Raw genomic sequence first — 12,323 nt, forward strand, 5'->3', positions numbered from 1 at the left:
AAGAGCATGATTTCAATTCTAGAACTTCCATTATTTGTATGAAAAAAAAGTAGGCATCTAGCTGAAACAATTATTTCTGTGGGTAACCATGAATTGAGCTTGAGGGTACATGTCGATCTAGTTGCTAAAATATCTTTTATTTGTACAAGAAACTGAACAACAAAAAAAAGATGGAAGGCTTCCATGCTCCTACTCTCTCATCAAAATAATTATAATAATATAAATTAAAAGCAAAAACTAACAGAAATACTGTCCTCTTTTCTTCAGATAGAAATATATTATAAGGCATAACCAATAACCAAAGAAAAAAAAAAGGACCTGCATAGGAAAACTTTTGAGAACTGGAGCGGGGCCCTTGGTATTACTCTTTTGAGATGAGATCGGGCTTGCGTGCCTTCATTTTCTCAAATTTGTTATTTAGTAGCCGAAAACATAGAAATTTGTTTAGAAAATGCAGCCACTTCTTTAGAAATTTGTTTGATAGGACAATTCCATTTTTTTTTTTTCAAAGGACAATGCCTTGCTAGATACAATCATAAATCACCATCAGAAAATTACATGATCATATAAATATCTTGAAGTCAAAGCATGACATGAAATGAGCCCATCTGATTTTACGGACATGGCGATTCCTTGTTAATCCCATTCAAAGTGTAAATGAGCTCCTAATGGACAATCTCCAGGGAGGTATACATTGGTTTAGCTACAGGTGGGAGTGAGATGATGACCCCTATCTCGTGACGTGCGAATTACGACGCGGCAAGGACGGCTTTCCTATAAAACCTACAAGTTGGTGAAAACATAGACTTGATCTAATTAATCTATCAGGCGACGTCCTTTGCTATGTCAAACAAGCTATGCCTACGAGCATAGGATTGAAAAAATACATGATTCACATCAATCAAAGTCGGAGAAAAAAAAAAGTGAACCCACTTGATGAACAGTGTCTTCTAAAAGTCTGAAAGGAGATAGATGAGCCACATCTAATGGAAGCACGGCGCTGTGAGTCAGGTAACTCTGATAAAATATGAAGTGTTATAGTGACATATGCACACTCTTCATGAAAAACATCAGACAAATCAAATATTTTAATTTCCCTACGTATGAAGGTCTCTCTCGTTAAGGTCCATGCCCATTTTGAGCTCCAAGAAGGATATTTATAAATTTCCACAGTTGCTATCACGCTATGACAGCATAGAAGCACCTCCTACCTTAGTTCTGGCTTTCTAGATCATGAAAGTAAGGCTAAGGCTGTCCAAGACACCGTTACAGAAAGAATAAAATTATAATAATGCTATTAAGCAATAGGGATATTTGAGGAGGGTGAGCTGTTTCATTACTTGGATGGCAACAAAAGGCATTCTAAAGCCTTTACTGGTTGAAGACACTGTTTTGAATTCCAATCATGCGTCCGTTTTGTTCATCAGCCCGGCTAGGCCCAAGTTGCCAAGGAATTTTCCATGTAGCTAGATATTTAAAAAAGAAACCTATTTCAAGAAAGAAGTCCACACAAAAAATCCCTTAAATTTGGGAAAACATTGGAAATTGCTTCAAGAAAGCAGCAAAAACATGAACAAACATTGGTAACTAAGTAACAAGGAACATATAGGAAGACCCCTGGCGAATAATAAGTTTAAATACTAATATTATTAGAACATGTCCTGTCCAACAAGGAGGAGCAGGGAGATCTCGTGCAGTCATTAGATGTGCAATCATCAATAGAAAGGATCATATATGCATTATTGGTCATTTATTAGACCACAAGCTCAGCAACTATCTGTAATTTAAATTTCTTCATAGTATCTCCCTTTTCTTCACGAGATCTTTGAGGTTTTCTTTATTCATCTCTCCTGTTGTTACTTTTTTTCTCCCTCACCAACTACTCTTTTCAGTTTCTAAGAGAGGGTCTCGAAAGGATTGTCTAGATCATGATAAATCTAGTGTCCCCCAAGTGAAAACCTCAGTAGTAATAGCATTCTTGTTTACAACATGATCAAAATCCGAACATGATGTGCACTATTTGACAACCAACAATCTATAACAATGGCACATCCAATTTGGTGCAGGGAAAGCTGAGATTGCATGGCAAGATCCAGTCATACAGTCATGTAATACAGTATTTCTCATCATAATCAAATCACATAACAGCTAAGATCTAGTGCTTCTGTCATTATGACCTGAGTCATGATATAAAAATTGATAGGCAGAGATTAGATCTGATACCAAAAAATAATCATGTTGGCGCCACAATTGAACTCCAAGGTAGAAGCTGAACTCTGAAATGAATCGTTGGTAACTAAACTCCGAGTTATCTGTACAGGTATATGTTCTGCCTCCTCATTTTGCTTTAGTATAAAATTCACCCTGGTTGTCCAGCAAAAAGAAATTTACCATATGAAACAAAAGAAAGAAACAAAGAAGCAAAACACTAACCTAGACTACCAGCCACTAAAAAATGCATGCTGAAGGAAAGAAAATTTTGAACATTCCGTAGAAGCGACGAGAAGTAAAAACTATCAGCCTGATACAATTAGTCAAGTGCATTATGAGTTATGGTTGTGTATTCTCGAGCAAATCATGGAGGTGGCTCACTTCTAGTGTTTGGAAGCATGCAAGTCTCATGTAACACCACACATATTTGCCTCCTACTTACATTGCCGATTTCAAACAAACAAGTTCCAAAATGCAAAATCTCTTCCCATAAGTCAAAAGGCGGGCTATATTTAGACCTGTTGTCACTATCTTGACCATAATGACGTGGTTGATCATAATCATACATGGTTAACCATGGTAGACCATCTCACCTGTCACTTAAAACTGTTCACTTCAATCATGTCAGATACATGGATTTCACTTCCACACCTTAACTTTTATGGTGCCAAACATTCAGAATTGAACTCATCTCCTAGTCACGATTCCTTTAAGTACATTGCCTAAGATTCTCACCTTAGCCTTTGTTTCTCCCTCTCCCTTTCTCTTGTTTTTGTTCTTTCTATTTTCACTCTTTACTCCTCTCCTAAAATCCTTTTTCTTTTAATTCTGAAAATATCCATGTCAAGTCTGGCTTCTCAGTAATGTTATTACCGATCTATACTACTGATCTATAGAAAATTGATTATAGATCCTATTAGCAACTCAGCCCTAGAAAACCATGTATCCTTATTCCTCACCTTTCATTCTTTTTTTTTTTTGGGGGGGGGGGGGGGGGGGGGTGGGTTAAACCAGACACCAGGACCGAACTGACTGTCTCCAATGAAACAAAAATTTAGATCATTTGGATCTTTTTCAGCACATCAGTAACGCACATCGTTCTGTAATTTTTTCACACATTTGATTTCATTTCTGATGGAAATCCAAATTTCTGGAGACCAAGCTTACATCGTGCGAGTCGAGGGTATTGCTCCTTGCTCCATTCTTGTAAACCATAACCAAGGGTTTGCACATTATTGTTGAAGCAAAAATAACTCAACTCTCTTCATGTAAAAATTAAAGTATCATGTGCCACACATGTACTGGTTATGGCCTTTGTCAATCACATGCTTGGCCACATGCCTAATAAAAGGAATGAACATATGCCAATTCTTATTGATGTGTCAATCGATGTGTCTTACCCCAAAAATCAGCACGATGAGCAGTAGCAGTAGGACACAGGGCCCCTTGACACAGTGTGAAGCTGCACCAAGTTAATGCCTGTTGGCAAATGCATGGTGGCAAGGCACATAAATCTAATGCAGTGTGAACTCTTACCAATTTAATGCACAACCGGTGCATGTATGATGAGTGAATGGCACGTCAGCAAGGTCCTGCAAGGGATAACAGGCATGCTTGGTGAAGTGATTCGCATTTCTTCATCTTCTAACATAGGCTAATAGGAAAGCTACATATGACTATCATGTGATGCTAGATGAGACCGCTACTAGGCTAAGCAACTAAGAAATGACCAAAGCATTATGATGGTGGAAATTGTAAATTTAATGAAGATCTTTAAATAGGGCTTATAAAAAGCAAGAGTGGAAGGAAAGAAGAGGCTTTGAATACTTTGATCACTACAGTGTCTTCAACCGTGCATTCTTTTCTTCTAACAAACCGAGTCCAAACACTGGGGAATGGAGATACGACTTGCTCTCCAGTACCCTGCACTATCGCACCATCGACCAAGCATCCCACCAAAACCAAGCATCCCTTAAAAGTGGAGATTCAACTTGCTGTCGTACCATTGCCACACTCTGTATACAACCCCTCGAAGTGGATGTCTAACCTACGTTGTTTTTACTTTTTTTTACCTAGAAAGTGGATTGTGTTTCCTTTATCCTCCTTCGTGTCCCTTGTCATATAGCTGCCTATTTTGTGAAAAGCTATTAGAGGCGAATGTCTGTCTGTCTATTTCTTCCTGCTTCTCTTCTAAACACTTCAATGGAAATTTATGAGGTCCTCTTAGCTGAAGTGCCAAGCCTGTAATGTTTGATTGATGAACCTCTACATCAGCTTGAATCCCATTCAACCTCTATCTACCAAGCTGCATACATATGGACAGTCAGTGTTTCCCCAGAGAAACACCGTGTTAATCAGCACGAACTGCATGGACCAGCATGCACAACTTAGGGGTGTGCATTCTTGTAACATGCCCATACCTAGCTAGTGTGGTGTACAACACAACATTGACTAGCATGGCACAGAACTTCTCATATCTTTGTCAGTAGGCAGAGTATAAGCTTTGAGTTTGCTTACTTTTCTTGCAATCAACTAAATATCAGCAGCTGGCATGTTGTACCCCTGTTAAGCTTAACCCTAGTGTCAGGAGTAGAAAGGGAAAATGTACCACTCTTTTAAACTATGAAGGCAAAGCATCTACTACGTCCTTCAGCTTTTAGAAGCTGCCTATTTTTTATTTTGTATCTCTTGATGTCTGATTATTATTAGTCAATTTTGTGATAAAGCAGCTAGTGCCAACCTTAGTTCAATGAGCTTGTAGACATACTAAGATTGATAGCCCTCCATTCACCATCACAGATAAGCTGCCACATTATTTTTGCCTCATATTTCTCAGATTATTCACCTGACTATGCTATGTAGTCCAACGCTCTTTCTCTACAATGCACCGGCACTAAGGATAACTATATCCCCCATGCATAGTTTTACGACTACAGCATGTTTCATTGTGCCCTTGGAGGTTGGGGATCAATCTGCTAAATCTATCATGGTACACTGTGCTAAATTGCTAATACTTCACTTACACACTAAGAAAAGATATAAAGTTGGAATGTCAAGACATTCTAGTTCTTGTATCTGACTACTTTGTTTCTAATGGGGGGTAGATATGTCATTTAAGTGATTTGGTGGAGAGCAGACATGTCTAGAACACTCAAGCATGACTTATGATCCATCTACCCAATCTTACCTCCCAAGCGATAATAAAGACTCATAATGCTTTCTGATAAAGCAACCCTTAAACATGTTAAGTATGTATACAAGTCAAACACATAATACAACATCCAGGAAAACTATATTAAATCAAGCAAATAATAAGAAGTTCAAGGCAAAATGTATAAGAAATCTTGTATCTAATTTAAGATATTTGCCTACAAATAGAGTAATCTACATGTGCAGATGTATGTCAATGAAAAACATTGGAAACCAAGTTGTGCACAAATACACATTTGCCATCAGAAACGGAGCATGCAGAAACACATACACCCATGCAATGCAATGTTGGTCAGTGCCATGAATTATGATTTGCACCCCATGTGTAGATTTCTTGACAGCATTATACACAATATACAATATAACACAAACACAATTTTCTTACACCATGCAAATAATAAGATTCATCAATCAATAAGATCATTGATTGCAAAGAAAAGTGAGGATTACATGTCAATGTCATTATATCATAGTGGAATTAATAGCCTGGTAAAGACAATTGTGCTATTTCACCGTATATATTCAGCCTACTCAACTACAAATTTTCCCAACTCACACCCATCAAACCACATAAAAATCAAGGAACTCAATAAATTAGAATGTAACCAAATACTTTGTCTTGGAAAAGAATAGACCAATTAAAGACTTTTCGATACAAAATTTTGTTGGTGACCAATATGCTTTCTCGAGTACTTGACAAAGCAACTTAAACAGCAATAGCATATTCTTGACAGCAAACACAAGCTAGAAGCTCCTTAAGCTTTCTTTCACTGATAGGATGCCCTTGAAACAAGTCCTCAATGATCTTATTAAGCACCTACATGATTTCGCAGTTTCGCCATAGTAAATTTTTGGAACCAGAAAATCGCATCAAAGTAGTTGTTGAAGTAATAATATCAAAGTTCAACAACAATCACATGCATATATGCATGCACATGCATGCATACATGCATAGATACATATATGTGTGCTATGTGACATAGCAGAGTTCATGCTTCATGACAAACTTTGGCATACTACATTGCATTTGGAAATTTAAAATATCATAATTGTGATTGACTAAATATTACATGTGTGTGTGCATGTATGTATCACGTAAATTGAATGTTCCTTACCTGAACATAATAATATAACTATGAAATGAAAGCCGCTAGTGAAAAATTTCCTGAACAAGACTTTCCCACCATTAAATACATCATAGAATGGATTATGATAGTCAAAAAAAGAGATATTATATGGAGATTTTCCTTCTGAAAAATAATATACTTATTCTGAAATATGAGCATTGTGAAAGCCGGCATTACCTAGACACTTGGCACGGGTGCCATGTCCTCAAGTGTCAGACAGCAACCTCCAAAAATCTAGGCATCGGGACATGGCTACATATATATGTGTGGTTTGTTTGATGCTTATTAAAATTATAAATGCTATTTAACAAATAATTTAATAAAATAGTCATGACTTTTCAAATTGTTTAATCTATTTGCTAGGTTCACGTACGATGTTTTGAGATGCTCAGATTGACAACTAACTATGATATATTTATATCTAAATCACAGTACTTAACTTAAAGCATTCACATAATCTTGATAAAGTTTATTAATATAAAAGGACGCTATCCAGGACACTTTGCTTGAAGTGTCCACAAAAAACAAAAAACTTTTATACTTCACTAGAAGCGTCCCACACTTCAAACTAAGAATCCCCGAAAAGGACACTTATAATGCTCATAATGTGACTGGCAACTATATTCTCTTTCGTCCCCCTTGTCATTGAAGATACATTTCTTGAAGATCTTTCCTCCAGCAATAACAATGTCATACTTGGAAATTATATCATAAAATTTCCCCTTATTAATGTCATATATCTAAAGATTCAATTTGAAAAAACTTCTCCCAGATTATATACAGTAAATCCTGTCACCTAATCAAAAAATGAATTGGTAAAAGATCAATATATTTTTCTGGTGGCTTTTCTTGACAGGTTACTATTCCCATATAATTATAAATAAGCACCGGACCAAGTTAATCTGCTTCTTTTTCTTTCTGTGGAAAAAAAAAAGGAAGAACTACTAGCCTATGCTGTGCAGTCATAATCAATCTAGACAACCCTTTTCTTCTACCCTCATCAATTAACAAATTGATAGATAAAACCAAAAAAAAGTCAATATTTCCTCACCTCCACCTGCATCCCAGCATGCCGCCGTACCCCAATGGCATCATACATTACAATGAGGCTGAAACCAAGGCACACAGGAAACAACGAGTCCGCCGCCCCATGGCACAGGCCCACTGACGCCGTCAGTGCCATGCACAGCGCCGAGTGCGATGATGGCATCCCCCCGGAACTAAACAGCATCCCGTAGTCCCACCTCCGCTCCACAGAAAAGTTCAAAAACATCTTTATAGTCCCACGCCACAGGCCCCCCACACGAACGTCGGGTTCCCGGCCAGCGTCGACAAAAAAGGGGCTGACCAGGGCCTTCGACAACACCGCCGTGGTGCTCATCAGCATCATCCCACTCCCACCGCAGCACAGCAAATCATTCCCACACATCCCTTCATCCCCGAGACGGCCGCCTTCGAGCCAAGATCGAAACGAGTTGGCACCCAAGAGAGGACGAAATCCCCGACGGAGTGGAAGATTGGGAGGAGGAGGCAGAAAGGAGCGATGGGATGGGCATTGTGTGGGGTTTCTAGGGTTTTGAGGGGCGGGGGTTTTCTTGGAGGGGCAACGAAGGAGCTTGAGGGCGGCGAGGATTTGGAATGGGGGGTCGATGAGATTTTAAAGTGGGAGGGAGTGGCCTTAGGTTTTCTGGGGAGGTGGACGGCGGAAACCCTAAAGAAAGGTTTGACGCTAAGGGCCTCCATGGCCGCCCTGCATCGCCCCGGGGAAGAGAGGAGGAGAGGCGAAGAAACAAGCCGGAAGATGGCATTAGGATCAGGTTTACGTTATATTGTAAAGAGCTTTCTTGGTGAAGGGAGCCCTTGGCATTTGTCACAATTACGAATATACCCTGTCGGTTTTTTGCATTGGACAGGTATGAGAAAGCACGGACCGGAATCGGAGCCCGGTTTTACTGGAGGGCGGAATGGGAATTTCGTCCGATAAACGGAGAGTCCCGCATTCCCGCTTCCGCAAAGAGTCGGGGATGAGCCCGGGAGGGCATATCGGTAGACTCCTGACAGAAAACTGTAGGTTCAGAAGATCAAGGCCGTCCATCTATTCGATCTTTAGATGGAATTCAGGTAGATTTGTGGCTACGATTGGCTAACTGGTATCATCGCTGTTAGCAGTTTGGCGGAATAATAGAGATCCACCGGAGGAGGACATAGTGGTAATTTCGAGGAAGAGAGTATCGAATTTAACTTATTTTTCCCCCATAAAAACCCTTCTAAAAATTTAAATTTACATAAATACCCTTTTCTATTTATCTCTCAAATATAATTATTCTTCTAATATCATTAATAAAAATTATATTTACTTTAATTAAAAATAAAATAAAATTTTGATATTACTTTTTTATTCTTTATCATTATTTGATATTTTTTTTTGCACTTGTATCTATTAAAAATATTTTAATTATTTTAATTTGAAATTATTAATTTTTTAACGGGCGTTACATAGTGTAGATATATATGCAAAAATAAAACTTAAAAAATAAAATAGCAAAATAAATATTTTATAAAAATAAATATATAAATATAAATTTGAAAGAATATTTAGGTAAAATTTGATATTTAAGGGTATATTTATGTAAAAAATCTATTTTACTTTGAGAACGTTAAAGCTTGCTAAATTTCTGCGGGTCTCCAGAAAATCACAGTTTTTTCCTCCTGAGAACGTGGCTAGAGGCCTATCACTTCGTGATTGGATGAGGAGAAGTCCGCGATTTCATGGCACCGGAAACCAATTGCCACGTAAGGTTAGAACTTTGCGAAAACCGGTATGGAAAAAATTAGGAAACCAGTGGAGGAATGTAAAAAGATTGATAATTAAATAATTTTTTATGCAAAATCTACTTAACACATAAATAAACAAATAAATAACACTACACGCACGAGCCGGTGAAAACCTGGGTGCGATGCATGAAGAGTCGGGTTAAGCATCGCGATATATTTCCAGCTTTTATCTTTGCCATCCATATCACATCAAACTACCTAAGTACCACAAATCACCCACCCCAAACCCCTCAAAAGCCCCCAAATCTCTTCTTCCTCTCTCTCTCTCGCCTCCCACCCCCGAAGCCTAAAAAATGTCGCTCTCCAAGCCCCTTTTCTCCCACCTCAAATCCCTAAAACCCTACCGGAACCCCGTTCCCACCGCTGCCGCCGCCCCCTTCCGCCTCCTCTCCTTCGCCACCCCCGAGGAGGCCGCCGCCGAGCGCCGCCGCCGCAAACGCCGCCTCCGCATCGAGCCACCCCTCTCCTCCCTCCGCAATCACCCCTCCTCCTCCGCCCCCCGCCGCGCCCCGTCGGGCCCCAAAATTGCATCCAATCCCAACGTCCCCAAGCTCCCGGAGTCCGTCTCCGCCCTCGCCGGCAACCGTCTCAACCTCCACAACCGCATCCTGACCCTCATCCGCGAGAACGACCTCGACGAGGCCTCCCTCCTTGTCCGCCACTCCATCTACTCCAACTGCCGCCCCACCATCTTCACCTGCAACGCCGTCCTCGCCGCCCTCCTCCGCCAGTCCCGCTACGCCGACCTTCTCTCCCTCCACCGCTTCATCACCCAGGCGTCCGTCGCGCCCACCATCATCACCCACAACCTCTTCCTCCAGGCGTACTGCGACTGCCGCAAGACCGACACCGCCCTCGAGCACTACCGCCTCATCCTCAAAGACGCCCCCTTTAACCCCTCCCCCACCACTTACCGCATCCTCGTCAAGGGCCTCGTCGACAACGGCAAGCTCGACCAGGCCCTCGAGCTCAAGGACGACATGATCGCCAAGGGCTTCTGCGCTCCCGACCCCATCGTCTACAACTTCCTCATGGCCGGCTTTGTCAAGAACGACGATGCCGACCGCGTCCTGTCCCTCTTCGACGAGCTCAGGGAGAAACTCGGCAGCGGCACAATCTACGATGGGGCCGTCTACGGGAATCTCATGAAGGGTTACTTCAAGAAAGGCATGGACAAGGAGGCGATGGAAATCTACAGTGAAGTTCTTGGCGATGGTTCCAAAGTCAGGTTCGGGGCGGCGAGCTACAATTCGGTGCTGGATGCGCTGGGAAGGAACAGTAAGTTGGAGGAGGCACTTGGTTTGTTCGAGAGGATGATGAACGAGCACAACCCCCCTCGGAGGATCACCGTGAATTTGGGGACCTTCAATGTGATGGTGGACGCGTATTGCCTTGCCGGAAAGTTCGATGAGGCGATTGCTGTGTTTAAGAGGATGGGTGAGAAGAAATGCAGCCCGGATACACCGTCTTATAACAATCTCATTGATCAATTGGGGAAGAATAAATTAGTCGCTGAGGCTGAGGAGCTGTACAGGGAGATGGGCGAGCGTGGGATCAACCCGGATGAGTACACCTACGTTCTGTTGGTGGAAGCTTGCCTCGGAGTGGATAGGGTGGATGATGCCACAGGATACTTCAACAAGATGGTGGAATTGGGCCTGAGGCCAAATACAAATGCGTACAATAAGGTTATCGGGGGGTTGGTGAATGCGGGAAGGCTTGATGAGGCGACGGGGTTCTTTAACCAGATGAAGGAGAAGGATGTGAAGCCGAACATTGCGAGTTATGAGATGCAGTTGAAGGCATTTGTCGAGGCAGAGAGGTTGGACGACGGACTTAAGATGGTTAGGGAGATACTGTTAGATGATGGGGTGGCTTTCAGTGAAGAAATGAAGGAGCTTGTGGAGGGGGCGTTGAGGAAAGAAGGGAGAGAGGATGACTTGGGCAAACTGTACAAGGATGTAGAAAGGGAGAAAGCTGAGGCATTGGCTCGAGCGGCAGAAGAGAAGGCGAGAGCTGAGGCTCTTGCCAAGGAAGAAAAGGAGAGGAAGAAGGCCGAGGCTGCTGCAAAGGAGGCAGCTGCTGCCAGAGCTAGTGCCGCAGCTATAGAAGCTGTTTTGGGACGGAGAAAGCAAGAGGCAAAGGAGGAGTCCATGCCTGATGGTGCCAGTGGTTCTGATGGGGGATCGCTGGAAGAAGAGAGGAATGATAGTGGATCAGTTGAAGAATTGAAAGGCAGAGATGGAGAAGCTATCAATGCGAGTTTACCTGATGGTGAAGTGCTGAAACAAGCGAGCGATGGTAGTAGCTCGACCGAAGAAACGAAGGAAGGAGCTGGATATGCTGCTCAACAGGTATCAGCTTCACAAATCTGAGCTTGTTTCACAGTATCCATTATAAAATCTTGATGAGGAGAGTTCTTCTCGGTGCTAGTTATTTCATCTGTTGAGGTCATTCTGAACTGTCAAGGAAAATGTAGCTCATCTTTTATTATTATTATTAGGGTTGTCATTTGAAATGTGATTAAGGTTTCTATAAGCTAGGTTATTAGTCATCATTTGGAAATGAAAGCTTTGGCTTGGGATGTGTTCCATTCATTGTAATCTGAAAATCCTGAAATCTGATACTAATAGACATTTTGGAGTATTTCAAAATTATCATTATCTGTTAGAATGTATGCTACATGGTGCACCACTAGCTGTGTTGCTTTATATTCTTGGTACCAGAGTCTCTTGATGATATTTCGTGTACAATTCTACCTGTTCACACGTGCAATTTAAATGTGCTCTGGCTCTTAATAACTAGACTTCAGGCAACGAGAATAGGTGTTCTGAGAATATGCAGTGTCCCTACCTCCTTTTCCTGGTATAAATTGTTGATTTTCTATGATTTGCATGAATGTTGAGATGCTTTTTCACCATCTTAAATGTCTTAAAGTCA

At 41.2% G+C, this 12,323-nt stretch overlaps 2 protein-coding genes across 5 annotated transcripts; one reads left to right on the plus strand and one right to left on the minus strand.

The window, feature by feature from the left end:
* Positions 1-2,019: 2,019 nt before the first annotated feature.
* Positions 2,020-8,347, minus strand: LOC103711182 (uncharacterized membrane protein YuiD-like). 4 transcript variants are annotated; one of them, XM_026806289.2, is made up of 4 exons: positions 7,600-8,347; positions 3,748-3,803; positions 3,612-3,673; positions 2,020-2,364 (listed from the first exon to the last, which is right to left on the minus strand). In XM_026806289.2, exons 1-4 carry the CDS (start codon positions 7,975-7,977, stop codon positions 2,360-2,362), a joined length of 501 nt encoding a protein of 166 aa, XP_026662090.2. In that variant the 5' UTR covers positions 7,978-8,347; the 3' UTR covers positions 2,020-2,359. The 4 variants fall into 4 exon arrangements, with proteins under 4 accessions (XP_026662090.2, XP_026662089.2, XP_038987579.1 ...); XM_026806288.2 differs by lacking the exon at positions 3,612-3,673; XM_039131651.1 differs by lacking the exons at positions 3,612-3,673; positions 3,748-3,803.
* Positions 8,348-9,625: 1,278 nt separating this feature from the next.
* LOC103711184 (pentatricopeptide repeat-containing protein At3g49240, mitochondrial-like) lies at positions 9,626-12,060 on the plus strand. Its single transcript, XM_008797237.4, has one exon. The coding sequence runs from the start codon at positions 9,677-9,679 to the stop codon at positions 11,756-11,758; it is 2,082 nt and encodes a 693-aa protein (XP_008795459.2). The 5' UTR covers positions 9,626-9,676; the 3' UTR covers positions 11,759-12,060.
* Positions 12,061-12,323: the final 263 nt, after the last annotated feature.

The sequence above is a fragment of the Phoenix dactylifera genome, chromosome 11 (genome assembly GCF_009389715.1).
Source record: "Phoenix dactylifera cultivar Barhee BC4 chromosome 11, palm_55x_up_171113_PBpolish2nd_filt_p, whole genome shotgun sequence".
NCBI classification, from domain to species: Eukaryota; Viridiplantae; Streptophyta; class Magnoliopsida; order Arecales; family Arecaceae; genus Phoenix; species Phoenix dactylifera.

Bases quoted from the DNA above. Each gene is read 5' to 3' on its own strand.
- LOC103711182 (XM_026806288.2), bottom strand. From the start codon at position 7,977: ATGTGTGGGAATGATTTGCTGTGCTGCGGTGGGAGTGGGATGATGCTG. The intron at 3,804-7,599 runs GTGAGGAAATAT...TATCCCTTGCAG, and splicing joins ATGCTGGGATGCAGGTGGAG to GACCTTGCTGACGTGCCATT. The intron at 2,365-3,747 runs GTAAGAGTTCAC...CTGGACAACCAG, and splicing joins ACCGGTTGTGCATTAAATTG to GGTGAATTTTATACTAAAGC.
- LOC103711184 (XM_008797237.4), top strand. From the start codon at position 9,677: ATGTCGCTCTCCAAGCCCCTTTTCTCCCACCTCAAATCCCTAAAACCC.